At 42.0% G+C, this 27,349-nt stretch overlaps 1 protein-coding gene across 2 annotated transcripts in view; it reads left to right on the top strand.

The window, feature by feature from the left end:
• pard3ba (par-3 family cell polarity regulator beta a) overlaps positions 1–27,349 on the top strand; it is a 124,098-nt gene that overhangs the window by 79,190 nt on the left and 17,559 nt on the right. For both annotated transcript variants that reach the window (XM_053869492.1, XM_053869493.1), the window contains 3 exons: positions 9,381–9,491; positions 9,880–10,134; positions 17,880–17,991. In XM_053869492.1, the coding sequence (XP_053725467.1) occupies positions 9,381–9,491; positions 9,880–10,134; positions 17,880–17,991 (478 nt within the window). The remainder of the gene's footprint in view (positions 1–9,380; positions 9,492–9,879; positions 10,135–17,879; positions 17,992–27,349) is intronic.

The raw sequence follows: 27,349 nt of genomic DNA, 5'->3' as shown, positions 1-27,349 counted from the left end.
TCATATCTCCATAGGAACTGATGGATCGAGGAGCTGATCAACACAAATGGAAGCTTGGGCTGCAGTCTCTTTTGATAATTACCTTGAGTGCAATTATCCCTGTATAAATATGAATCTCATATTCCCCAGTCGGATGACTCACTTGCCTGTGGAAATGAAAGAGGAAGGCAGCTATTTCTGCTTGAGATTTAATTGTTTTGGAAACATTATTGAATGGATAAAATAGATAAAATATTAAAGTTGTGAATCATTGTAGTATAAGTACTGGACTTCTTTGCATTCAGTAAAACCTGGAGTTGTGCTTTTATATTTGTTTTTTGCCTAAAAGGTTCCAAAAAGCACAATTAAAACCTTTAAACTATACCATGTTGCTCAATGTGAAATGTGGCCCCTGTTGGATCATGGGGTCAGGATTTTAAGCAAAGACCTCCCTTCTTCTGAAGGGATTCGATGAGAGGCCTTGCTTTCTTTCAGTTTCTGAACCATCAGTAAGAAAATTTACTGGGCTGCATTTGAGTCTCGTGTCCTGAAACAACTTTCACAGCGCCACCTCTATGAATAATTAAAATAAGTCCCTCAAGGAAGTTCTTTAATCACGTGCAGCATTTGTGAATTTTTTTTAACTTCAGTTGACTTTTTTTTTCCTTCCTGGTTCTTGGAACACAGTTGTTTGGAGGCTGATAATTAAAGTCATTACTTTTGAAATGGCTCAGTGGGAATGCGTCACCATGAAGCTCTACCTGACTGGGCCCACTTTCTGCCGCACCTCCTTTCTCCTTTGCTGTAAATAAGGGTCCTTCCTGCTTTAAGATCTCCTTGCTGCAAAAGGAAAAGGGCATTGGAAAATGCATCAGAGCAGAAATGGGCAAGGGAGTTAAAAACAGACTTCAGAGACATCACTGGTAAGCAAAGTAAAGAGGGAAGGGATTGCTGCGACTGCCCTTTATAAGCTGTTATTTATGCATGAGGATTTCCCCATCACACGTTTTCTGTCAATTCTTCATCCCCGTGATTTTGACTGACAGCAAACATCAGGACCAATAACCTCGCACATCATTTCAGGAGCCTGTTGCGTTGAATGGGGGCTAGAAAAAAGAAGGAAAAAGTTAATTTGTTTTCCTGTCGGCTGTTGACGGTGATAGCGCCCGCGTCTGTTTGCTTCCATGGCAAAGTTGTAAATTAGAATTGTGCCTCAATAGCGCAGAAGACTGTAGCTACGGCTGCTTATTTTCAACGGCAAGAATACTTGGCAGCTTAATTTTATATATTCAGGGTCTTGCAGCGAAACAAATTGCACACAAATCAGTATTATGAGAAGGAAAAGGGGAAATGGATGTCATTTTATTTTACATTTCTCCAAAAAGTGTGATTCACTGTTTTTTTTGTTAACCGTATTTCAATGTCGCGCCACAGGGAAACTACATTAGGGATTCCACTAGCAGCAGATTCAATAGGCTTTAAACGACATTCAGTGAAATCGCATTATATGTAAACAAACACAAAGTGATGGATAAATGATGCCTGCTCTATTTAGCATGTGCTCCCCCCCCCCTTGTGCCCACATTTACTAGTCCGACCAGATAAGCAGTGATATAACTGTCTGCCGGATTTGCATGATCGCTGAATACATATTAGACTGCAGTATTTACTGTGTTTAACGTGGTGCCATGAAGTCAGTACTGATACATTCCTCCAGCAAAGAATGTGACTTGTGGTTTTGGCATAAATAATTCACCTCAGCAATAGAGAGGATGGATGGAGATGAAGTATGGATGCAATGACGCTCAGGAGGACGCTTGGCCCTGTGTGCAAACTACAAAGCATTATGTATATTTTATAGCAGCGCACTGAGTCCTTGCAGACTTGGCAGCTAAAGAGCCCTTAATGCCAGATGAGATGGTGGATCAAAGAAATCCACCTGCAGTGCGTTAACCAGCACTGGGATTAAGAAACACCTTCTATTCACAACATCACAGCTTAGAGTCCTGGCTAAGACTCTCACAAAAACATGTCAGGAGGATTATTTGTGGTGTGGCTCCACTGGCACTGTTGACAACCTGGGCTGCTTTAAAAGGTTCGTAAAATAGATCTTAGCCCACCTGTTTGTGTTGCTGCAGGAGACTTGTCTTTTGAAGGGGGAGTCAGTGTGAGGACTTGCTTTGCTCGGTACAAGTGCAACCATGTAGATCCAAACCAGTCCAGTGAAGATTTAAGTTTGTGAAAGATTTTAATAGTGTGTAATTCTGTGGAGTGGAATTCTGGCAGTAAATGACAATGGTCAAAGGTGCTTAGTGTCGAACATGTGTTGCTGTGTTCTTGCTGAACCCCAAATTGGGCAATTTGCTGGCCTTATGGGAGCTCACTGTATCATTGTGACTAACAGAGCCAGAGGGCACCACATTCCGTTATGGAAAGAGATGCTTCTTTCATACATGCAGCTAGACCATGCAGATCTATGGCCATCTGTTTTGGGTTCTAAAATGCTCTTAGTTGAGTTGTTGTATGTTCTTTTCATCCAAACCCATTTGGACCCAAAGCCACAAGTAATATGGAGGACACAGGATATTCCTACCATGTCAAAATTAACTACACAAGAAACATCAGTATATACGTTTGTGCTGACTGAGATTCAAATCTGGATTGTAGCATTCGCCAGTGTTCTCCTAGGATTTGTTTTTCACACTGCAGGGTGTGTCTAATGTTCCAGTAAATGTGCAATACAATACAAATAGTTTCCCTCAGCAACTTTAGGTTGTGTCTACCTTCCTCTCTGACAGTCCGCTTTACCCTGTTAGATCTTTTCAAATCAAATCGACTTAATGAATGGTTATGTCTGCTCCACATTCGCTCCTGATAAAAGATGGTAAAATGAAGAAATCACATTCGCGACTCCACTCTGAACTTGGGCCTCTTGATTTGAGTCAGTACTTGCGTGTGGGCAGTTGTCATCTTTCCTTCCATCAAGTTGCAATACCAAATAGTTTACCTCAGAACTGCTGGTGAAATTATTCTTGGATTTAGTTGACTTTTCCCTCTTCGTCATAAAATATGTTCTCGAAAGGAATCAAGACAAAAGAATAATAATAATAAAAGTCTGTCAGCAGTGCTGTGATCTGTTCTATAAAAATGGTTTCACAGAGATCAAGAATGAATACCAGTAATATACAAGAAGAAATACAATATTAAGAAATATATGTCACAAGTTTAGTGGCGATCACTGCAATGAGCGTGACTGGAGTAGCATCGCTAAATCCAAGTCGTGCAACCTTAAGAAGCACAGAAACATGTTGGACACGTACCTGCACCATCAGAAAGCCTCAAGATAGGCGTAAATGTGTGTTCATGAGTTTGTTTGATGGAATTGAGAATCATTACAAACAGGGATCGGAATGGAATGTCAAATGATGCCCAACCCTAATCACTATTCTTTTATCCGTAAAGTACCTTTCATCTCTTGTATGGTGGGTGTTGCCTCCCATTTTTAGCCTCCCTCAGACCGCTGGGCGGAGTAAGAGATCTAACCCAGGATGAAGTAACAGGATTTAAGCTCCACATTGTTTCCTCCTTTGGCATCATCGAACCTCTTCAGGATTTTGCTTCACTTTAATAAGGAATAGGCCCAAGTCACCAAAGGTCATTAATATACATCTCCAATTCACTTCACTCAGGCCGCAGTGATTGAATTCCGAGTATAACCTAAAGAATTCATATCCCAAACCCAACCCATCTGATGGTTGCTCACTGGCTCTCCCTCCCTGCATTATTAATAAACTCTAAATGATTTCTTTAACCGGGATTAGCTCTGGGTGGAGATCTGTCTTGGCAGACACCATCCCTCACACTCTTGGTTTGGTGCCGCTTCTGATCTCATTCATTAATGCATGCTACTGCTGGCTAAGTTGGTGAGAGACACCGGCCATATGGAGCGGAAGTGCGATAAATATGCTTCATTATGGCTGTGGGGAAAACTCAAGTGTTTTAAGCTACGAATCAAGACACCTACTTTTTTTTTCTTCGCTGTGGGATTGGTTTGCTTGTAGCTTGTTTCTTCTTTATACGATTGAATGTATTTTCGAAATCTCTTTTTCCTACTTTGGGACTGTAAAGATTGATTTTCCAGGTGATATATATTGCAAGATGTCTCAGTGTTTTGATTCATAAATCCCTATCACAACATTATCACACTCAACGTCCTTCCTATCCCAACCAGTCTCTCTCTTCTGGTAACTCCACTGAGAGCAGCCACACATACCAACAGTATTCTCATTACCAAGATAGTGTTTGTGCTGCGCTGATGAACTGGACGTGCTGCCGTATTTGACACCATCTGCTGTTCCACAGAGACTGTTTTGTTTTTATTTTGTTTTTTCTTGTCTTTTTTTTTTTCATCCCCGCTCATCTTCTTTCACATTCACCTCGGATAAGACCTTTTTCCTTTGGCCTTCTCCCTTTCCCTAGACAATGCCATTTGAGGAGATGCTGTATGTGTCAGACAGCTGTGACTCACTGGACGTGACAGTGAAGTTATTTTACTATGAATAATAATGTAGTAAAGACCACGTAACCATAGTTGAGCGGTGGAGACAAAGCTTCTGACAGAGCACAGAAGCAATGGTGTCCTATTGAAAAACAAATTCTTACTGTTTGTGTGTAAGACCAGCTCTTCTGCCATAGATTCGCACTTGTCATTTTTGTTCTTCAGAGGAACTGACGCAAATTATTAAATGAATGTAGATTCAGATTTCCTTTCTCCCCTCTTCTTTTTCTGTGATAAAAATAAGATTTACAAAGCGCTTGCATTTCTGTGATTTAATTGAATTAACACCCGCCTTAATTAACACCATGAAAATCTGGGCTTGGGACTGATAATGCTTGTTTTATTTTTTACTGTTTATTATCATGCCTATGCCTGCAACTGTACTAGTTAACCATACTGGTGGTAAACCAGTCAGACCAGTGGATGGCTTCCAGCCCAAATACAATTGCCAAAAGTTGCGCATGCTCCTCCATGTGTCTGTTTTGTTGCATCTAGCCCCCACAGTTCCTCCTAATTTAAATTCTCTGATATTCAGGCTTGAGCAAATAGTTTTCCTCGAAATAGGTCTGTGCAAAACAAAGTTTTCACACACTTTTTTTCGTCTTCTTTTTAAACCCTGATTTCCTGATTGACCCAGTATTTGTTGCTGATTATATGGCGCTGCTCTATCTCTCTCTCTCCCTCTCTCTCTCTCTCTCTCTCTATATATATATATATATATATATATGGCTGGCTGTTTATCGATTGCATGCTAATTGCAGCAATTTTGGAGACATTTCACTGCCTGTCTGTGATCTCCATGGTACATGTAGGTCCTCATTAAAATGGCGAAAACTGAGAGTGCTCTTTCTCTCTCTCTCTCTCTCTGTGTCACACATACACACACACACACACATGCATGCTGGCTGCTGTGGTAATGAGAGTGACAGTAGTTTCAGCAATTACAGTCAGTCCAGTTTCACACCAGCTGCTCATTTTGCAATGAGCATCCTGCATTAGGCGGCGATTTTGTTTGTCCAAACTGGGTGTTGATTTTAGAAAAACGCCAACGGTATCATCTCCTACTCAGTCAGCTTGGGAAAATGGGTGGACACAGAGAATAACTTTTTTAAAGCATGCATGTATGCGGCTGTTTATGCTGTTTGATAAGCAGGAATGGACAAAGGCCATTGGCAATGATTTGAACTCAACTTGATCCCTGTCAAGTTAACCGTATAATCGCTGGCTTAATGATGTCAGTGATACACTAGTATTGGTTCCCAGTTACTCCTGTGACAGTGTATTAAGTGTATTAAGTAGCACTTGATATCTGTCCGACTCACCTGGTGCCACTTAATGGGAGTTTGATAGAGTGCTTGTCTGGATGGATATGCTAATGAACTAGCACTGTTCCAATGTCAGTCAGCCTGTTCTTACGACTGATGCCGCTAAATGTGCTGGCCACTATGAATGTTGTTCTGACGCTAATCCATTATGAGTTCATATTTTAAACTGGATTTTGTGTTAAAGAATGAAGAAGGTGAATGAAAGAAAACAGTTTTTATTCTCTAGTGAAATAGCTGTTATCTAGCTGTATATTTACCTGTAGCTTTTAAAGTTAAGGACAGATTTGGATGCAGTTTTCAGGAATTGTGTGAAATGGGAAAAGGAACAAATGATTGAATTTTGGGTGTGATCCTGATCATTTTTTGGCCATCATTTTCAGAGTTCATTACACAAGCTGTTATACATTTTCAAGCTCTACATACTCCCTGGTGGTCTAGGGGTCCGGATTTGGATCTCTCTCCTGGGTTCGATTCCAAGTCAGGGTTTTATCTCTTTGGCGGATTCTTTATTGCCGCAGGTTTGCGCTCTGTGAGTGCATTTCCAGTTAAGTATTAATCGTCAATATAATCTGAGACAAGTTTACCCTCAGGTCATCTGTGTTTTGATGCGACTCTCTTTGTGTTGACGGCACAAAAAACAAATTAATTAAGTTTAACACCTTGTACAGTTTCCTCTGCACATCTAGACGACACTTTTCAAACTTTTGATTGCTTGGAAGGAAGGAGTGAAGCACTTGTGTTTTGTTGCCCACGGCTACTCACCAAAGCACAAAAACAATCACAGCAGAGTTCGGCGGGAAAACAAGATAACTTCTGGAAGAATAAACTGACAGTGCGCATTTGTCATACATTGGTGGTTTTTATAATATGATTTTGCAGCCATTACGACACATAGCTTGTGCATTCTTGACAAATCATCTGCTGAATGTTTCAGACATTCTAGAATCCTTGTTGTCAGAAAGATTGTGCTTATGACAGCCCCAAAATCATCTCGGGCATTGTGTTCTGCGGATCAGATTTTAGGATAAGACAAGGGCGTAACCACCTCTTATAGCAGGTACATGTCTCTAATTGGGTGTCTCCCCCCCCCCCACTATTTCTGTCTGTGAGCGACGGCAGAAGAAGAGGAGGGCTTCTTAATGAATGCAGATATAATGGTGGGCCTGCCTGTGGACCTCTGCCCCTTGGAATCTTGATGAAGTCTCTGGATGTGGCTACATGGCCCAATCGTACACTCACATGTGCTGTGATTGTATATCTGTCAAGGCATACCAGAGTGACTCTTCTGAATTCTCTGCTCTCAGCACGGTAATTAGCAGTTTGCTAATGTGGGAGCGTTGAGGGAATTGAGAGACCTCACAATGGGAGGACTAATCACCCACACTGAGTCTTGTAGGGAATGAATCAGATTAGCATCTCAAGGTGAGTAGGTTTGGTGAAACTGATGACAATATATTATTCATAGCTGGAAAAATCCCACCACCTGGAAATACATAACCAGATTGGCTCTGCACAAAGCTGGTCTTGAGGTGCAAGTATTACTGTATCTTGTCTTGGATCTTCACTTGGGATGGAGATCTTTACTTAGTCAGCCTTTTTCAAGCGGTAGTTACGCTGCGCTAATATTTCTACATGATGCTGTTGCTTTTTTATACATTGAACCAGGGATTTATTAAAACTCGGACAACTGAACACATTATTTTCTGCAAGTTTTTTGTTTATATTCTGTGTAGTCTGTAATGCACAGTGTTCTTTCTGGAAGGTGCTTTCTCAAAAAAAAGCATTCTTTTTTTTATCATTTATTTATTTTTTAAAGGTGAGTGACTTGACTCGCCATTCTCCGCCCTTGCCTCTTTCTTTAATAAGTTCACATGTGTACTGTTGTGTGTTCTCTTTAGTTCCATTCTCTCTCTGGAGTCTCCAAACTTTCCTGTTTAATGGTCTTAACTTTTGATGCTGCAGTTTGTGCCCACACTATGCTCGGTTGCTGTGTTAGACTTTATAATGTCCTGCACACCCACTTAGTTTTTGATTTACTCAACAACAAAAAAAAAGGCAGCAGAGGCGTGCAAGCTCTGTTGTGATCCACTTCAAACATTGTATTTGATAAAGTGGTACAAAGGGTCACATAAGTCAATTAGCCCGTATGCCACACAACACGTGGCACATCTTGTCTTTAAGCATTTCCAATGAGTTTTAATTCTGTGCACAGAAGGGCTTGTTCCTTTATAACCACACTTTGTTGAGCTTCACTGTCAATTTGCTGTTAACTTTCGAACCCCAAAAAGGCAAAATTGATCCCAAATTGAAGAAGCCCACAGCGCTCCAGTTAAATGACAGCAAAGCATATGAAACAAGTCCAATTTAACCCTCCAACGTATAATGTTTCCTCCAAACTCCAAACCCTTTTTATTCTGCAATCTCTGTGTTATGGTTTCCAAAACTTGAGCGAATCTATTTCGATTGTATTTTTCCCTGTACATTCGCAGAGACCCTCTAAATGATAGGTTAAATAAGGTCGAGCCAAGAGACTCACATGACATCAAACCTGCAGTAATTGCTCTCCCCTGCGTGGCCTCCATGTCATGGTGTGAGTCCAGCCCTGACGCTCCGCGGAGCCTTCAGCCTGGCCAACAGGTTACCATGCGGGCCACGTATCAGCCTGTAGCCGTAATGAGAAGTGCCTCACTGTTAATGAGATAAACACAGACATTAGATTGGCTCAGCAGGATCTCAAAGGAGACCAGAGGCTGGGAGAAAAAGAGAAAGATTTTGGCCTCTGAGAGGGAGAGTCAGGAGATAGCAAGGAGAGTCATGTGAAAGAGAGATGGTGGAATATGAAATTCTTAGTTGTAAAAGCTGCTAGTTTTCATCGAGTGTGAAGTTAGGCTTCATTAGAGCTGCAGATGAGGAGACCAGAGATTCCGCTTGTAACATAGAATCACTGCTGAATGATAACAGCAAAGTCGATAGGAGAAACAAAAGCCTCTGTGGGGTAACTGCTATTTTAACAGACCAAATTTTAAAATATTCATGCTCCGTTTGCTGCCTGACAGCTGATGCCCTTTTTCATGTTTCAACTCTCTGAACAGTCATAGCCTGCTGTGATGTTTTTAGAACCATTTTTACCTTTTTTCCTCTGTGGTTCCAAGCAGAACCACACAGAAGTTTTGGAAAGAGGACCGTTGAATGTTGAAAGTGCCTCAAAATGATTCTAATGTGTAAAATAAAATCTTATTAATTCGGGGTTTTATAAATTTATCGCATAGTATTTCATACCAGAGTGTTCAAATGTAAGTTGTGCTGCTATCATGAGAACGTATCAATCCGTGCCATCTCATTTAGTTTCGTGGTTATTACATCACAGTGCGTGATGGAACTCGTGACTTAAAAATGTTTCGACGAACGTTCCATCCTTAATAAATCTCAATGAATCTTTTTAAGTTCCAGCCCTCAAATATATATAAACTGTAAACATCTGTGACTTCCTTTGAATAAAGCAACTTTCTTTTTGACAGGTTTGGTCGGAAGAAGGAGGACAAGAGCAAAGAGGCAGCAAAGATGTCAAAGAGTAAGCTGGAAGCTTTAAGTGAAGAGGAGCTCAACAGGAACCCAGACAGCAGAGACGGGTATGAATCAGACCTGCCAAGTGGGCGTGAATCGCCTTTTATCCATCCAATTGTAGAATTGTTTTTTAACATTTGACATTTGCAACTTTCCCAACATACATCTGTGTTCTTGCTCTACATAACGTGGAAGCAGTTTTCCCTGTTTTGTAATCATTGCAATTTCAATTTGCATGGTCAGGTGTTTACATTATATAACCTCTGTCACAATTTAAATTGACTTATTTGTTTTAAAAGGAATAGCAGAACGTAACTATTTCAGCTGAATGTTGCAATGTAAAATTCAGCTTAAGTGCTTAACCCATTCATAATTGCAAGCAATGCCAAATCTCTGTGTCACCATCACAGCACTCAGAAGCATTTTTTTTCCACTTGCATCCTTGACTGACAGCTACGACGCACGCTACCCTGAGACCCACTCCGGTTATCACACCCCAGACATGGGCTCCTTTCCTGATGTGGAGGACGATGACAACGACCCAAATTACGCCCGCATCAACAACTTTCGACAGCCACCGTCACCCCAGTCCTACATGAGCCGCACCCCGTCTCCTGCTCCTCCTGTGAACCAGCATCTGCCTTCAGCTGATGAGCTGGAGGGGCTGTACGCCAAAGTCAACAAGCCCAGGCCCCCACCAGCCGACAGGTGAGTCAGCACCAGCAGCCCAAACTCTTTGGCTGCTGGTTTGAAAGCACACAGCCTTTGTCACACTGGCATGGCTGATTCTTTTACAACCTCTGCAGTCCAGGGGTTCAGATTGATGGCTAGGTACGACAATGGTGTGTGTGTGTGAGAGTGTACATTTGCACAAGGTCCTTGACCAAGACTTAGCAGGAACAGGCAGTGGAGTACTTGAGCGAATCTGAATTCATGGTCTGCCGAGCCGGAAAATACATAAAACATAAGTCCATGCTTACACAGACACACACAGTTACTCAGCAGTGACTTGCATGACTCAGCTCACTCTGTGTTATCATTTAAACATGATGTGCATTCTAATGCATCCACATTACCGCCAGTGACTCTATTATTCTTTGCTTGCAGAGTTTTAGGTTGTTAATGCAACCTAAAAGAAATGTTTTCCTTCACTGACTCAAGGACTTTCTGAGTCAGATTTATTATTCAGACCTGTTGTGTGGTGTTCAGACTTGAGCTGTCAACACTACTTTGGACTTTCCCCAAGCCGTTCCTCAGAGCTTCCTTTTTGCAGTGTATTGAAACGAAGCTTTAGAAATGTGTTTAACTTTTAAACAAAAGCAAGTGTCATTCTTTTAAATGCCAGGTACAGGAAATCAACTCTGCATCAAAATATGTCAACTGCCTGATTTTGGGGTTACTTTTGAACTATTCAGTAAAACCTGTTCTACATCATGCAACACTTGTGTCATGGGCGCGTCACATTTGAAAGCACTTCATTTATAGTCAAACACAAGCCACTTCCACATTGGAACGGGAACCTTAGACGAACAGCTTTGCCAGGAACCAAATCATCTGCTTGTATTGAAGAAACCTTTTACTCGATGGTTCCTATTGGAGCATACTCTCACCTGTGCAACTTAGGAATGCTGACATCAAATCAAAGTGGAGAGAGTCTGTAAGACTTCAAGGCATGAAGCTCTCAATAATGAGATTACTACTACAGGTGCTCTGACTCTGAGTCAGTGTTGGTTTAGATCAAACTTGGTTTGGGGTTAATTCTGCATCATCTATTTGGTGCATTATGTATTAATGATCCATGTGAAGTCATTTTAATTCAGGGGAACATGTTCACCTCAACATGCACACGCAGACAGGTTTGTCTTTGTGGGTTCTGCTCATTGTCATAATGCTTTCCCCAGCCTTCCACTCTAAACCTAACCATCCAAAAAATGGCTAACTTTAACCAGGACTCTGAGTCAAACTTAAACCTATTGTAATGGCAAAGTTGTTTTGAAGCCTTCATCCTCAAATTGAGGCTTTAACTTGTTGGGGTGTGGTGAAAGTTCCATTTTCTGTGGTGCAAAAGGATCAAAGAATATCAAAAGTCAAAGTTTTCTATGAATCATCAGTGGTGAACCACGCCAACTTCCTTGTTCAAGTTCAGCCACATCATCATCAGTGCACCATGATCTATACTCCAGAGTGACAGCCGCATCAGCTGACAGATGGAACTGAGTGGTGTTGTAGTCGTGTCTTTTTTCAACAAGGTCGGACTTCTGCTTCACAATTGGTCTGCAGATTGTCGCCCATTGGATAAAAATGCCTTCCCCTCTGAATCATGTTCCTGATTTACTGATGCTTTGACTGGAATATTTTTCAATGGGAGCAAAACCCAGAAAGGATTCTCATGCAAATGTATGATCTCTTGTACAAACCGTTAGAAGCCTCGTCAAACTTCCCCTTGAACTCAACTTAACTTTCTGACAGCAATGGCCATTGACTTGCAAATGAAAAAATAAGCTTGAATTCTTAACTGGGAAACCAGCTGATCCAGAGAGAAGGGGGCTTGGACTTCCACCAACGACAGTCGGTAATAGAGAGGAGAGACAGATGAAAGGATGAGGGACTATATGAAGCTGGAAACAAGTGCTGGGAAAAGGGCAGGAAGGAAGTAGAAATAAACCGTCGAGGTGGAAGTGCCAGAGAATGGAGACAAAAGAAGTGGATAATTAGCTTCAGTCTAGCAGCTTGACAGATCTGGAGACCACTTTAGCTTTCATTCACCCATGGTAGCCTCTTCATTACCATCCGTCTCCTCCTGATTTCTCTTTGCTTGATTCCCTTGCTCATCATTAGCATGACCTGTTCACTGTGCCTCCACCATTTAGCCCATAATGCATATGAAATGGTCTTTAGCATTAGCATGATGGACGAGGACTCTCGTGTGCAGTCTCCGGAGACTTCCTTGTGCAGAAACACTGTTCTTATAAACGCTTCATGTCGACCTTTTATGCACTAACCTTCACGAACCAGCCATGAATTATTTAAAATTGCCAAAGAATTAAGTGTAGATGTGCTCGTGTTTCCGTAGATGCCTGTGCAATCCAAAGAATCTCAGTGTATGAGAGCTGTTCACCATCAATACAGTTTTACAGCAAGAATTTTCACGAAGGTTCAGTGTCTTCATGTCACATCGAATTACGTGGCCATCAACAGGATTTACGTATTGTAATGCAGAGAGATCAAGTAATGTGCTCTCAGGTAATGCCGCCAACATTCACCTGTCAGAAGCCATACCAGATGTGACTCGGAGTCATTACGCCATGGTGATGGAAGTGCTGCTGTGATAATGACGGTTCTTTACATGTATCTGTGCCTTCTTCAGGCCAAACTCACAGAAAGAGCAGTTGAACCCTCTGCTATTTCTCATCGCCTTGTCGAGATATTTTTAATATGAAGTGTGGCTCTCCATCTTGCATCGTTTCAATGTCTGCTTAGCGCCACCCTCCACGTGTCCACTGAAGACTGTTGCTGCTGTCTCGCTAATTTACTGCGGTACATTTTCATTAGAGCTTCAATGGCAGGTGCGCGCCGTGATTGGCGTCACGTTTGATTAGATTCATGCTCATAGGCTGACCTGTAGGGGGGAAAAAGGTTAGCTATGCTTGTCAAATTTTATTAGCCTGAGGCCTTTTTATTGCGGGAGCTGGAATCAGCCGGAGATGAAAGAGCGACGCCGAGATGTAAAGACTGGACAAGTTCCGCAGAGAGAAAAGATGCTCTGTGAAGTTCGGAAACCACGAAATCCTGACTGCAAGCTGCTCTCCAAAGGGCCCTTTGTGCGGCGAGATGACTGGACCTTCAGTGGAGAACCACGCTGCTTCCACATTGGTGCGCTACAAGAATTGTAAATGCAGTTTTATCAATTCCACATTTAGTATGTTTTCTATGTCTAATCCAAGCCTTTCCCAAATCAAAATCTTACGACCAACCAGTCCAATGAGAACTGCTAAACAGCAACATACTACAGCACTGTTGCTCTCCATTTTCAACGATAATTGTCTTTAGTGTTGGCTTCATCTCTGAAGATGAAGGCCCCTGTTCTTCTTGTGGAATGGCTGTGGAGTTTTATGGGACAAGATGTTGAATCAGGCTCCAATTTTTACTTACTTCCCCCCCTCTGGTAGTACGAGACAGTTTGAGTGTGGCCACCATCACACTGCTTCTTCCAGTCTTAATAAAAATAGAAATCCAATAACTAGTATATCGCTTGCTTTTATCGATTGCTATGACAATTTGGTCAGTGTTTTGCAATGGTAGCATGAAATAGCATCATTCAAATTAGCTTTGCTAGGTGTGAAAAATTGAAGACTAAGAAGGTTTCACAAGTTTTAAATACCTCAACCATGAGTTACCTATTCCAACCTATTCACCTTCCATTTGTTACGTCACTTGTGAAACAATCTGATTATGTCTTATTTAGTTATCATAGTTGTGTTCGGGGGAAACAATGTCTAGGTGTAAAGCATTGGTGTTTGTTGTACCGTATATGTTTAGACAACAGTGAAGACCTGATCTGTTCTCCTGTCAATGATGGCGGAAAGAGGTCGAGATCAAGTGAGAAATTAGAATCCTCTTTGTCTTCCACCTGGTTTTAGTTGCCATCTTGCAGCTGCCTGAAACGTGACGTTCTCTTGAAGGCAACGCATCATCAGAGCTGACAATGTATGAAGACGTTTTGAGCTCATTGTCTTCCACTGTCTTATCCCTGCTTTATCTGTAGCAATTAAAATGCTACCAGGTTGTTCTTGACTTCCTCCTCAACCTGGAGTGAACAGTGTTTCTCGTCGTTGTCTTACATGGTAGAATGATTGTGATTGTTAAAGGTTGCGTTTTTTAGAAGTTGACTTAATCACAACTGTGCTCCATAAATCTTCCGTCCAAGTGATGGACGGGAATTGCGAGGAAGAACAAGCTTTGCTTTTGATGTTGCGGCTGAAGCTGTGACACAGCTCAGTTATTGCCTCTCTGGAGCCCAGCAGAGTTGATGTCCTGACTCCTCCCAGTCTGACACCAAATACTGACCAGGTATTTTTCTGCTTGGTTACCTCCACTGCCAGGCCGTAAAGAAAAATGGCCTGCTGGAGTTTTCTATGCCCCAACGTGTTGAGCTTAAATCAGCTGTCCGCAGCGAGAGGGAGTCGCCACACCAGCCGGCGGCAGCACACACACTTCCTAATTAGTCTGCCCTCACAGTGGTGCACGCCGCAGGAAAGTTGCTTACACACACACGCCCCTGCTCTCTTTCATATACAGACAGTTTTGTTCTCATTCTAGTTCCCCTGCTCTTGATTTCTCTCTCTTCTCCCCCCAAGTTTCCATCTCAGTATTTCTGTGTCGACTCTGTCTTGCTCTCATTCTGTCTTCTGATGCGTCTCTCATTTCCTGCTTCTCCCATCTCCATCCTCCTGCTGCTCTTTTCATGTCAGATCAGCCTGAATATTCACACATGCTGAAGTATGGATGAAATGAGTCTCTTGAAGGTAAAACACTCAAGTGGAATCCATCTCTGCGCCGGAGCTAATAGCGCGACATCAGACTTATTGACTTATTGATTAGTCCTAACCTATTTACATTTGAGGCACTCAGGCGGATGCCCCTTATAAGATTTGTGCATATCAATGTATGTAAAGAAGTCTCCAACATGCTCTGGCATCTTCTTCTACCGTCATTCCATTTGCTTAAAACCCTGTTTGGTGAATGTTTCTGCTTGAGTTAAAAGGGTCAATGCTATATTTGGTTGCTAATGTTCAAAGTCAATGTCATTGAAAGAGTCTAGTCTTAATATTGACTCAGCTGTCCTACTTTAGAATTATCCTCTGGACGTCTGTTCCCCCTTTCTTCTTCTTTCATGTGCTGTAATGTTAATTTATGGTGTATGATGCAAAAACAAACACAGCCCTCAGACAATGAACTATGAAGTCGAGCTTTGTTTGAGATAAACAGGATCTTTCGAATCCTTATTTTCTCAATCTGCCGTCCGTCTGCTGCCATTACAAGAGCAATATTTGTCGGCGAGGGCATAATGAGATAATTACGGTGTTTGTTCATTTGTAGAGTGACACCCATATTCCATCAAAATGGCAGCGCTAATGACAACCCCCGGGATTGGCTAATGGCAGTGGAGGTTGAATGCTGGCGTGGATGGCAGTGAGCAGCCTTCCTCTGAGGCTGTGCTGGCGATGATGTTGGTGGGAAGATCAGAGTCACAAAAAGCTAGTAATAGGGGTTCAATTAAGAATAAAAGAGGTTAAGACAACCGTGCTGTGTACCAGACTCAATAGAGGCAGCAAAAGTCATGATTGAAGGAATCTGATGCGTGACTTGGGGCCCCTGGTTCCACTTATGTCCAGTGGACGTTTATGTCTAGTGTTGACGCTGAAGTCAGTCTTCATGTTCAATGTTAATGCTTAGGTGTTTCATTGGCATCAAGTCCACCTCACACAACATAGAGGGGGTGGCAATTGTGATCTGTCTTTACTACCTTGTGTTAGATGTCAACTGGTTTATATGGAACCTTTTGTCACCAATTATGGTGCTGAAACATAGATGTCACCATTTCACAGGAGGACTTCAGCAGCAACCAGCCTAAGCGCTCTGCACCTACTGTGGGTGATCAAGCTCTGGGGCACATGTCGGTGCATGTGTGGCCATCCACTGCCTCATGATATGCCGCAGAAGGCAAAATATACTTCAACTATTTTTAACGCCAAATGAGTCAACATGCAACACAGACAACTGACTTGTGGTGCAGTATCACAGGAGCTAGTGCTGAAGAGCATAGGGTGTGTCATGATTTAAAAATGTTTTTTGTACCAACATATGGAAAGCAAAGGTCAATTTGTGTCATGCAATTTTTCTTAAACCTTCATTGCCGTGGCAGCGGTTCACGCGGTTGACAAGTTGCTCGAAAGGCAGGATGGAAGTTGAACCATGACACACGCTGGCACCTGCTGAGTGTGAATGACTCAGCCTCTATAGAATGATTCAATTTGATTTGATTCTATTAAAAAAAAGGAGAGAGTAATAAAGTAATACACAACCACTCTCAGAGTTTTTGACAACTTGATTCCACACGTCTGTGCCTTCCATTAAACCTATATACATCATTTAAGGATTTAAGAAGCGGCCAACTGGCCATGTTAAGCCATGTTCTGCGTGCTCTGTTGAACCACTGTTGTGGTCAGTACCTGGTGCAGGTCAGACCACTGTTGTTGAAGACACCTTGGACACAGACTTCCCATCTTTAATTACGGGAGTCTAGTTTCTGGATTATAAAATGAACGGGGGTTAACCAAATGAAATAAGAGGACTGGCTCCTGGACCTTTGCAAAAGTACATCAAAGATTGAGAGGCAACGTTTTCTAAATATGCCATTCATTTTGAGCTGCTAAAATGTCAAGTGTCATAACATCATAACAGAACACAAGAATTTACTTTTCACTGTTTACGACACTTCAGTCCGATGTGCTGATGTGTTTGGCAACACATGCTCATGAAATACCAGCGAGTTGACTAGTCATTAACATATTCAATGAGTAGTCGCCTATGACAATAGTCGTAGTCGGAACTATGCTTACAATTGTAGATCAGGGAATATGTCCTGTTTCAAAAGGGTCCCAGCGGTCAGTTGTTTTATTTTTCCCTGTCCTTTTGTGAAGAATATTTTCAAACATCTATGCTGACACTTGACCAGATGGGTGTACCAAATCTTCGAGCTGGTGTCAGAGTGTATTGTGATTCCTCACTCTTGCTGGCTAATGAGGGAAAAAGTAGTTAAGGAATTGATGTGTTTTTAAACACTGGAGCGCTTGGAAGCTTTTAAAATGTCACTTCAAGGCTGCAGAAACCCTTCGGTGTGCTGTTTTGGTGGCACAGTTTGCTCTTAATCAATGTGGAATAAGGTCAAGTTGTGCCTGTGGCCCTGACCACTTCGAAAACACATGTTTTTGTGTGAGCCAAGCACATCCAGGAAATGTATGAGATCTATTTTCTCGCCATGTTCAGGTTTGGCAGTGGAAGGAGGTTGATTTCTGTTCCTTTTGTCTGTTCGGCATTGACAGCTGCTGAAAATTACACGACTGGTGAAAGGTTTCTTGGGCTCAGAGAAAGTACAAAATGCACTCTGTACTTTACATGTTCAGGTGATATGGCAGCATCAACTGTGTAGTGTAGTGTTAAAGAACCTTCATCTTGTTTTTGTCTTCATCTGAAATCAGCTATTTAACCAGCTGTCCTTACGTGCTAATGACTTTGCTGTGTAAAAAAAACAATTCATTATTGACATGGTAATTAATCACACAAGACTAGACACCCCTGCTGTGTGAAGAACCTCAAGGCCTGTGAATCTCTTCGCTGATAAAGTCAATCCCAGAGCACCGTGTTCTTATCTCTATACCGTCTCTCTGCAGTGATCCGCGTCTCCCGGGGTTACGGCAGAACTACCCGCAGGCTCGGGCTGTTCCTGGCTATGAGGACCTGGATGCAGCACGTCGCAGGGTTCTGGACTATGATCCTAACAGGGTGAGTTTCTTTGTGGGCTGGTGGGACAAGAATAAAAAAAAATGTCTTTTGTGCTCTGCTCTTGCCAACATTCACAACATATTCAAAGGCCCTTTTTCCTCCGAGTTCATGGTGTGATCTTGGGTGTATGAAGAAACTCTGTATTACTTGCATGTTGTACAGTTATTTTTTTTCCATTATTGCAATGGATTGCTTCCAACTTAGAAAAGGAAAGTTTCTGCAGCACTAATCGAAGCAGTATTTACAATCTTAATGCCACAATAACAATGGCCCAGGGCCCGTCTGTGTGTGTAGGAGACTCCTCAGCAAATTGAACCTTTTGGAATAATGTTTCGTTTACTGTGAACCGTGCAGAGCGACTAAATCGAATTCTATTTGACCACTGTAGCAGTGTCAACAATGGTTTTAAATCCTTGACTGGAGCAAGCTGCACTGTTAGAAAGTTAGATGTGTATCGATCCAGCTGGAGGAATCATTTCATTTGCTTTCCTACACTTGACATACGCCGCTGTGGAAATCAATAGCTGCTTATCAGGCATTTCAGATTGAGATTTTGTTTATAAAGTGAGCGTCCAGATGTGGAAATCACAGCCTGATCTCACACGAAACTTGTACATTGTGCAATAGCTTTACTTTACTGGCGTACCCTGGAGGTATATGGGAACAACTGAGCTTTCATTGGAGACTCCGACTGAAGCTTTTTATGCACATACCTCATGCCTTTGTCACTTTGCTGCCCAGAACTCAAGTCCTCATTGAAACTCTGATGCAATTAGAGCACAGTAAGTGACAAGCATGACCCCTAACCTTTTGATAGTAAAAAAAAAAAAAAAACTGCTTCCAGACTACATTCTCAGCAGGGGTTTGTCCCCCCGACGCAGCTGATAATGAAACACCCCACTCACTTCCACACACAGAGTGTGAGAATGAAACACTGAAACAGTTCAAGAATCTCAGATGGAAAAATAAAAAGACATGTAGTTGAGCTATATTTTTTGATTTTTTCAGATTGAGCCAGATATTGCTGGTACAGGTTATTTGGATGTCTGAGTTGACTATTTGTCAACTCCCTTGTCACTGTACTGTTAGCACTCACGACATTTTCAAACACTTAATACGAAGTGTCTCAGTTCTTTTATATTCATGTGTGAAGTTGCTACATAGGTGTGAATAATCTTTCATATAGAGGTTGTGCCATGAAATTTTTACTTGGTATTTTTTCCGTCGTGAAAAAATAAGTAAACGCTTTCAGTAAAAACGTGAGTTTTTCTTCTCAAGTGTTGAGTAATTAAAGTGCACGCAGAGAGTTAAACAAATAGCCACGTTACTTTCACTCGCACTGCTGCGTTCGCTGGTCTCTATCTCTCTCTTTCCATGAGAATCCACTCCAGTGGTGTCAAGGTAGACCACTTGAGCACTCACTCATTCCGACCTTGTGCGATCAGTCTTTTTGCTGCCACCACACCACGCTGCTCTTTTATGCTCTGCTATTTCTGTAGCCTTGGATGGTTTCAAAGGTTTGCCTGCCACTTGACATACAAGGCCTTAAGCTTCATTCTCTCTCCCTGTGAGAGGCGTCTGAAATAGAAGGTGAGCGCCTCCGTTTTCTCCAAGCTGCACCGCGGCTAACCTAAACAAAAAGGAGAGATGAAAGCAGCGGCCTCTTCTTGTCGAGCTGCACCGTAGATTATTATGTTTAATCCACAGTACATGCATGACGCATGTCCTTTAAATGATGCTTGCACACATAATATTGAGTGCAGCTGGTAAGGATCAGCTGGTGAGGTCTGTATGAAGGCGCTGTTTCCTATGAGTCTAATCTTGTGCAAATTAAACCCCATGTCATTTCCCTTCCTAATTTCTCTCCACTCCTGTGTCCCTGTCCATCTTCTTCCCTTAATTTGACTGGACCCTTCATGTTCTCCGTCTGAAGATAGGTCACACTTGTAATGATGACAATCTCCTCTCTCTCTGCTCATGAAAAGTTCCATGTGATGTCTTCATGGCCAATTAAGGCACAGAGTATGCTAAGCATCATTATGCTCTCTTTTTTCCCCCTTACACCCAGTTGGTTCTCTCTCGTGTTGTGTTTTCTCAGGCGTGTTCTGACTCAAATATAGTTAAATACCTATATATTTAGATGCACTCTTTTTCATAATCCATGTGAATATATCCTGTTTTAGTCGGTGCAATAGTGGGAATAAAGTTCTTTACAAGTCTATATTAACAAAATATGTCTGTGAAAGTTGTGAAAGTAGTGTTTTGACACAATGTTTTAAAGTTTTGGGGGTTTTTTTCTAAATATATATCCACTGACTTTGTTCAATTATTTCAGCGAATTTGTCAAATCATTCAGCAAACATAAACACACCTCAGCAAAAAACTGAAATTGTTTAAAAATAATAATCATAAAAAATAAATAAATAATAATGATTTAAAATCCAGTGTGACATAAAAAGTAAATCTAGATCAGGTCAGCTGAAATTCTCAAAAAGAAATTGCATTCAGCATTGTTCATGTAATTGTAATGTAATTTATACCTTGATAATTCGGTGGGGAGGAAATAAGGACAGAAAATGGTAACCGTACGAACAGAGTTGTTCTAAGATTCATTCATAAAAAAGAAGTGTTTTGTGCTCTTACAAAAATCGTCACAGGTGGACCTTATTTCTAGTAGGGCATTGGGTTGAATTGAGGTAGGTTGACTCGACACAGACCCTTCCACTGTGCAACTAACTAGCATCTGAGTCACATTTGCTAACTATGTTGCTTTATATATGCAGTCTTTCCTTTTTTGTGGTATTTATTTAGCTACTTTTACATATGTGATTCAAGGATGCTCAGCACAGATTTGCTTCTCTGACCACATGATTTGAAAGGTATTTGCCCCCTAGTGGATATTAGTGGACTTGTGCGTCTGAGATCACTAATGTCAGGACAATCTAACACACATAGACTTATACACCAAGATGCTCATGTGAGTCATCCCTGTTATCTTCTGCGCGTTTCACTGAGGATGTTGAAACAACTACTGCATCACATGAGAGACTGTAATGAACACAGATGTCATGAGAATCAGATATACACACACACACACACACTCACGGGCATCATTATAGAACACACAAACACACTTTGGGTATGACTCGTCATCCATTGCATGGCTTTTTTTTTTGCATTTCTCGCTAATGTGTGCATGGACATCCATCACCTTGATGATGTTTTAATGTCACATCCTCGGGCTGCCTCGACCCCCCCGCCTCCCCTTACTGCCTCACTTTTTCTCTGCCTCCCAAACCTCGGCCATCACTTCATAAATAAACCCCCACATCATTAAGTAAACACGCAGCAGACTGTCACGGTGATAGATGACAGCCACTCGCTTGGAGACATGTGAAACTCACATTTTGGCGATCTGTGCTGGGGTGCCCACAGGCAAAGCCCCAGATGGCTTCTGCACCCACGGCCCTAATGGAACGAGACTTATTCATCCATGAACTGTCCAAAATAGTATTCTATTTTCAGTGAGTAGTCATTCTGAACCTTCATCCATAAACACGTTTGGGGGAGCAAAATCAAATTTTGTTGCCTGCTAGGATTGAGTTGTTGTTCAACGACAGGCAATCTCCTCCTAAACCCTGACAGACGCTCCACCACTGAAGAGATGGACAAGCTGGCAGGTCTGTAAAGCTGCCAGCAGCATGGCCCATTTGAAAGCTGCTTTTAAAAACCAGAGTAAAACCCAAGGGTGCAGCCTGGAGAGAGGAAAGAAGGGAAGGCAGATCTAAGGACAAAAAAATAGAAGTCAGAATATGTAAGAGGGACGGAGACAAGACCTGTGGACATGTATGTTTAGGAAAGAAGCATGACCAAGCAGGAGCGGCAAACAAGGAGCAGCCCCAAAGGGGTGCACTTGGCAGACACGACAAACCGCATCTAACAGGGGGAGTTACATTGGCATCCCAGCAAAGCAGATGGATGGAAGAACCAACACCGGATGCAAAGCAACAAAAGACAGAACGTTTGAATGACATGAACATGGTGCGCCAACGACAGAGACGTTTTCCTTTTGAAAATAAAATTTACATAAGTATTCTCACTCCAAAGCTTCAGTGCCACAAATCGAGTATAGCATTTTCTAGCCTCCATAAATAAGTGGCTCATAAACAAGGAGAAACCAGAGCTGTTAACTGCATTGTCAGTGTGAAACATGTCTGCTGAAGAAAAGCCCTCTCAAAGAGACTTCAGAGATGTGCTGTACCACAAGCACTTTTCCGCATTGTAAACCACCCATCAAAAGGCCTGCCATATAAAAACTGTGAAAATTAATTTCACTGTTTGAATGCAAATCTGAGCTCTGAGCTGTCTCACACAAACAAGTATTACTCTGAGGGAAATCCCATCATTATAATCGTGAAATAATTTGAATAAAAAGCTCTGATCTCTGCTTCCTTATGCAGCAATATGACACAACTCGTGAGTACGCCGCCTCACTCTGTCACCAAGGCCCCCTCACCCATGCAAGCCTCAGCTGATTAAAGACTGCACCCTGGTCCCTCATCCGCACCATTTTGACCCGTATCATTATCCAGGCCCAACCACGAGTTAGTCTTTGGATCATGCAACCAGAATAACCCGGGCTACTGTGACCGGCAACTGGGCGGAAAATGACAGGAGAGATGTTTCCGTTAATGTCAGGTTTTTAGTGGTATTTATATACACACATGTAAAATCGAATTGACTGGAGGAAAACGTGCCAACAATTCAGTCAAAGTCAATGTTCAAGGTTCATTTAAGGGCTGACAGTCTCAAACTACTGACTTTTCTTGAACGTGACCTGCGGTGAGAACCAGCTGCAGTATAAAGTCAAGTATCTCAGCATTGTTGGAAGAAAGCTCTTTCTGCTTTAAAGCTAAACATTTAAATCACTTCACCACTGGGCCTGCAGTTTGGCTGTTCTAGTCGTTGCTGTATACACGGGTTTTCTACAGTGTGTTCACTGTGTTGTTTCTGTGTTTTGTTGTAGCAATAGGTACAATATCACATTCATTTCATGTTCTATCGTTTCTTAAAGATCATCTCCGAGAGACAACTACTAGTTTGAATTCAAACCTCACGCAGAGGTTTGACTACATTCTATATGATCCTTCCTTCATAGTTGCAGTTTTTTATACGGATATATTCATTAACATTAGGAAATAGTTTTTTAGATTTGTTCTGAAGACGCTGCTCTGTGTGTGACACTCTTGCTGTTCAGATCAGTGTTCAGAAATGTGATCCGCTGTGGCTGTGTTCTGGGATGTAGACGTTTAATCAGCAGTCTTTGTGTGGTACAAATGACTTAATCATGCAAAAAAATATACACTTACTTCTGCATGTATGCCCTGAGTTTCCGGAAAAAAATGCAGCGCATCTCGGCATTAGAGCCAATTTTACGAGACAATGGCTGATCATCATGCCCTTCATCTAGCGGCATGCGTTTTGACACAATGGAGTAATCAGATCGGGGTGAGCCCTCGCTAACATACTTATTGCAAAAGGCACTTTGTCACTTAGATACTGGGAGGTGGAGACAAGACTCCAGCAAAGCAGTTCTTGACACCTCTCCTCTTCCCGTAGTGCCAATGATCTATTCCATCCACAGCCTCGTCTTCTCTGCAGCTCTTCCCTCAGGCTCAACACTCCTCACCAGTTTAAGTCGCTTCATTTCAATGCTGCTCAGTAAACGGCTGAAGATTTTTCAGCTGGTCATGTTGGGGCCTACAGGGATTTCCCCGGTGTGTCTCTTCATCCCTGCAGCTCGTCTGTGGCCTGCGGGTGAAGTGTGATCTGTCGACACATTGATGGGAATTTGTTGTTCTCCTCTGATCACATGCCCTTGCCTGAAAGCCTGACACGAGTCTATGTTTGGATTCAGGTAAGGGGAGTTCAACAGTTCAGCTACTTGTTTTCATTTCGGTGTGCTACCTGTCGTTTATTTTGCTGGAGTTTGTCACACTTTCTGCTCATTCTCCTCCCAATGGCAACTATCTTTTTGTGGCTTCTGCACTGTATGTCTACGCATTGGTGTTTCAATGGTGTAAAAATTGTCCTTTCCTGAGTGACATTCCAAGCAGGGGAGACCAGCGGAAGCTCTCTTGTCACATAAGATGTCACCGGGTATATATGGCACCTTATGGCTTTCCCCCTCACTGACAGGGCAGTAATGGAAAGTGGCATATCGTAGTATTCAGAGCAAAAGCAGCGCCATCCCATGGCTAATTCCTGCAGCTAGCTGTGTCTGTCTTTTACGTGCTGAGCTATCCACGGCGCCAGAATATTCCAGAGAAGGCAAACGCTTCAATGAAAAGCCTAATGCGTCAACATGTAACGCTGAAGGTTAATGTATTCGTCAACCTAGGACGCAAAAGTCACATGACGTCAGTCACTATTTTTGGGAATAAGAATGTGTTGTCTCCAATATCCCTGGTGGTGGCGGTGTGGTGACTTGACATTCCGAGAAAGTTGTGGCAAGAAATCAAAATTTTCCCAACTCTCAAATCCAGTGCAAATGTGAAATTACACTATAACAGCATGAAACATAATAAATGATCGTGCTGCAACTGTGACCTGATCATATCACTTAGTTTCTGTTGTTTCTGATGACACAGACAAGAAAGATTTATTTCACTTTCCATGATTTGTTTTGGGAAAAATCTTTTTTTTTTTTTTAATTCAAACATTTCAAGTTCCTCCACAAACAAATGTTGATATCATTGTTGTTACTGCACTTAAACATAGATTGTGAGTATCTGTACTTGAGTACACTGTTTTGTGCCAACAAAATGGTGTACAGCTTAGAACCGTCAATGTACTATATGTCATGGCAATTATTTGTACTTTGATGCCACCACAATACTTCAGAATAACCACTTTACTCATCCTATGTTTTTGTTTTGAAAAACACTGTTCTGTAGAATGTGCTTCCTTCAAGAGAGCAACTCAAAGAAAACGGAATGCAACTGTTCACTATTCAATTCTGTTTTTGTGTCATGGGTTGAAAAGAAAGGAATCTGATCACTGTATCTCCCACCTCAGTGTCTATTTTATCAATTATCTTGTGCTTTAGGTTCCTGGTGAAATTTATATGCAAGATTTTTATTATTGTGATCAAAAATATTTAAAAAATACAGAACCTAAACTTTTATGTCTCCACTTTTTGTCATCATCTACCTGTGCTTTGGTGTCAGAAGTCTCAACTTCACGACTCAACTTCAAGATGTTCAAGACTTTTGTTCACCTAAAACAGGGTGAGCAGAAAGCACTAGTGATTTCAAACAAATATTGAATATAATTGTGTTCTTATAGCGTCTTTAGATCAATGAAGTCATCAAGAGGGGATGACTTTTTGTTTTGAGTTACATTTGAGATGTACTGTTCAAGGCGCTTCCGCTTCTAACAGAATCTGTTTTTTATTTCATATTTTACTCGAGTCACACCTCTGAATGTGGAGCATTCTGATTATTTTGACTTGTTGAACACCACATGGTGCTCTACTGTTCGATCATGTTACTTCTGTCTCCCCCGAAGATTGGAAAATTCACTTCAATGACTAACTTAAGAACACTTTGCGGTTGGCTAGCTAGCGGCTAGATGGTTTCATAAGTTCTGCCACACAGAGTTTCTATTATTTCTGTTTTGGAGACCAATAAAAATGCTGTTTTGGACACAGCCTGAAGAAAAGTGACGACTTTATTTGATCTTCTTAGATTTGAAGACAGGAACTCCAGCAGACTAAATAGAGAGCAAGCTAAAGTGTAATTTTCTCTTGAATTATGTCAAACATGCTGAATTGGGAGCTTCAGTGTTACCGTGTTGTAAAATATGCCCGGCATATTCCATCTTTGAGACATTCAGACGTAAACACCAATCGACGTACGCACTGGTGGGTGGCTGTCAGGAGGCAAACAAACCCTCAGAGGGCAAAGAGAAATGGTAAATAAGCACCTCAGCAGGTCCAATGACACCCACAGAAAAAGTAGACGCATGAGAACATTCATACTCACTTGCTGTTTGCATGATTATGAAATATACGCACCTCTCTGTTGGTTACAATCGTAGGTAGGAATCATGATTTTTGCACCATGTCTGTCAACTTAAGGAATGAAAGCATCATTTTGTCAAGGTCACCTTGGACAGCTTATCACACATAACAGTCGTAAGAATCACCGATCTGAATGTGTGATTATTGAGATGTAAAATACTGAAATAACTGCGGGACTCATCTCAGTGTCACAAGTTAAAGTGCCTTGACTTTGAAGCCTCGTGGGAGTCGGACAAAGCCCTCACTTTGTCTCCCGCACAACTGCGAAGAGCTTTCCGCTCATTTTTGGGTTGCGCTTCTTATCAACATCTTTTGACAGGGAAGGGTTGAACTCCCCTAATTGGCGGGACTTGTGTAACCTCCCCAGCTGAAATATAAGCGTTTTGTTTTCTTTAATGAGGAAATGAGCTCATCTCTTCCCAGTGTTTTGGGTGAGTTAGATATGCAGGCTTTACCGTCAGTGCGCATGTCCTTTGCCTCAGTATTGATGTAGAAATGGATTCATCCGGTGCCAGTTGGACTCGAAAAACACGAGACAAATTTGTGGAAGATCTGAAAATCCTCAAAGTAAACAACATTTAGGCTTGTGAATAGTTGTGTGTGTGTGTGTGTGTGTGTGTGTGTGTGCACGCCGGCGCCATCTGCTTCTAATGAGTTCAGGGTGTAGGGGTCCAGGTGGGTGAGTGTTTAGTGGACACCAGGGGGTAAAACTACACACACACACACACACACACACACTCCTAATCAGAGCTAATCTTGTGTGACAAAAGGCTAACCCCCCAACTGGAATGAAAGAGGCTACTTGACCCGCTGAGGAAGGTTTTAGTGGCTCATCAGCAGACAGGTTGTTTGAAAATTACTTTTGCTTGTGTTTCTGGATCTAGCTGATCCGAACAGCTGTCATTCTTGTGATGCTGCTGCTGCGTAGAAGACTTGGTTTCTGAGGCTGTGGAGTGCACACTCAGTGGTGATCGAACAAACCACTGGACTCTTCACGGTGAAGGTCTCGACCGTGGAACTTGGTGCTTTTATTATTCTGATCATCTTCACGGAAGAATCAACCTGTGAAATACACCAAATTAGACCCTGAGCGTGGAAGGAATAGTTGCTGTTTCAAGCTAATGTGAAAGTTCATAAAAGGTGGATGTTCATGCAGCTTATTTTATTGTTTGGAGAAACTCTCTGGAGTCGATCGTCCTCCTCCGATGTCACTCTTTGTGTCGTAACTCCTCACCGCGTGGAGGTTCATTTCACATTGGAGCGTCGCACATTTGC

Source organism: Synchiropus splendidus, chromosome 1 (genome assembly GCF_027744825.2).
Source record: "Synchiropus splendidus isolate RoL2022-P1 chromosome 1, RoL_Sspl_1.0, whole genome shotgun sequence".
In the NCBI taxonomy this organism is placed as follows: Eukaryota; Metazoa; Chordata; class Actinopteri; order Syngnathiformes; family Callionymidae; genus Synchiropus; species Synchiropus splendidus.
The sequence above is the reverse complement of the archived record's forward strand: the minus strand, read 5'-3'. Positions and strand labels throughout refer to the sequence as shown.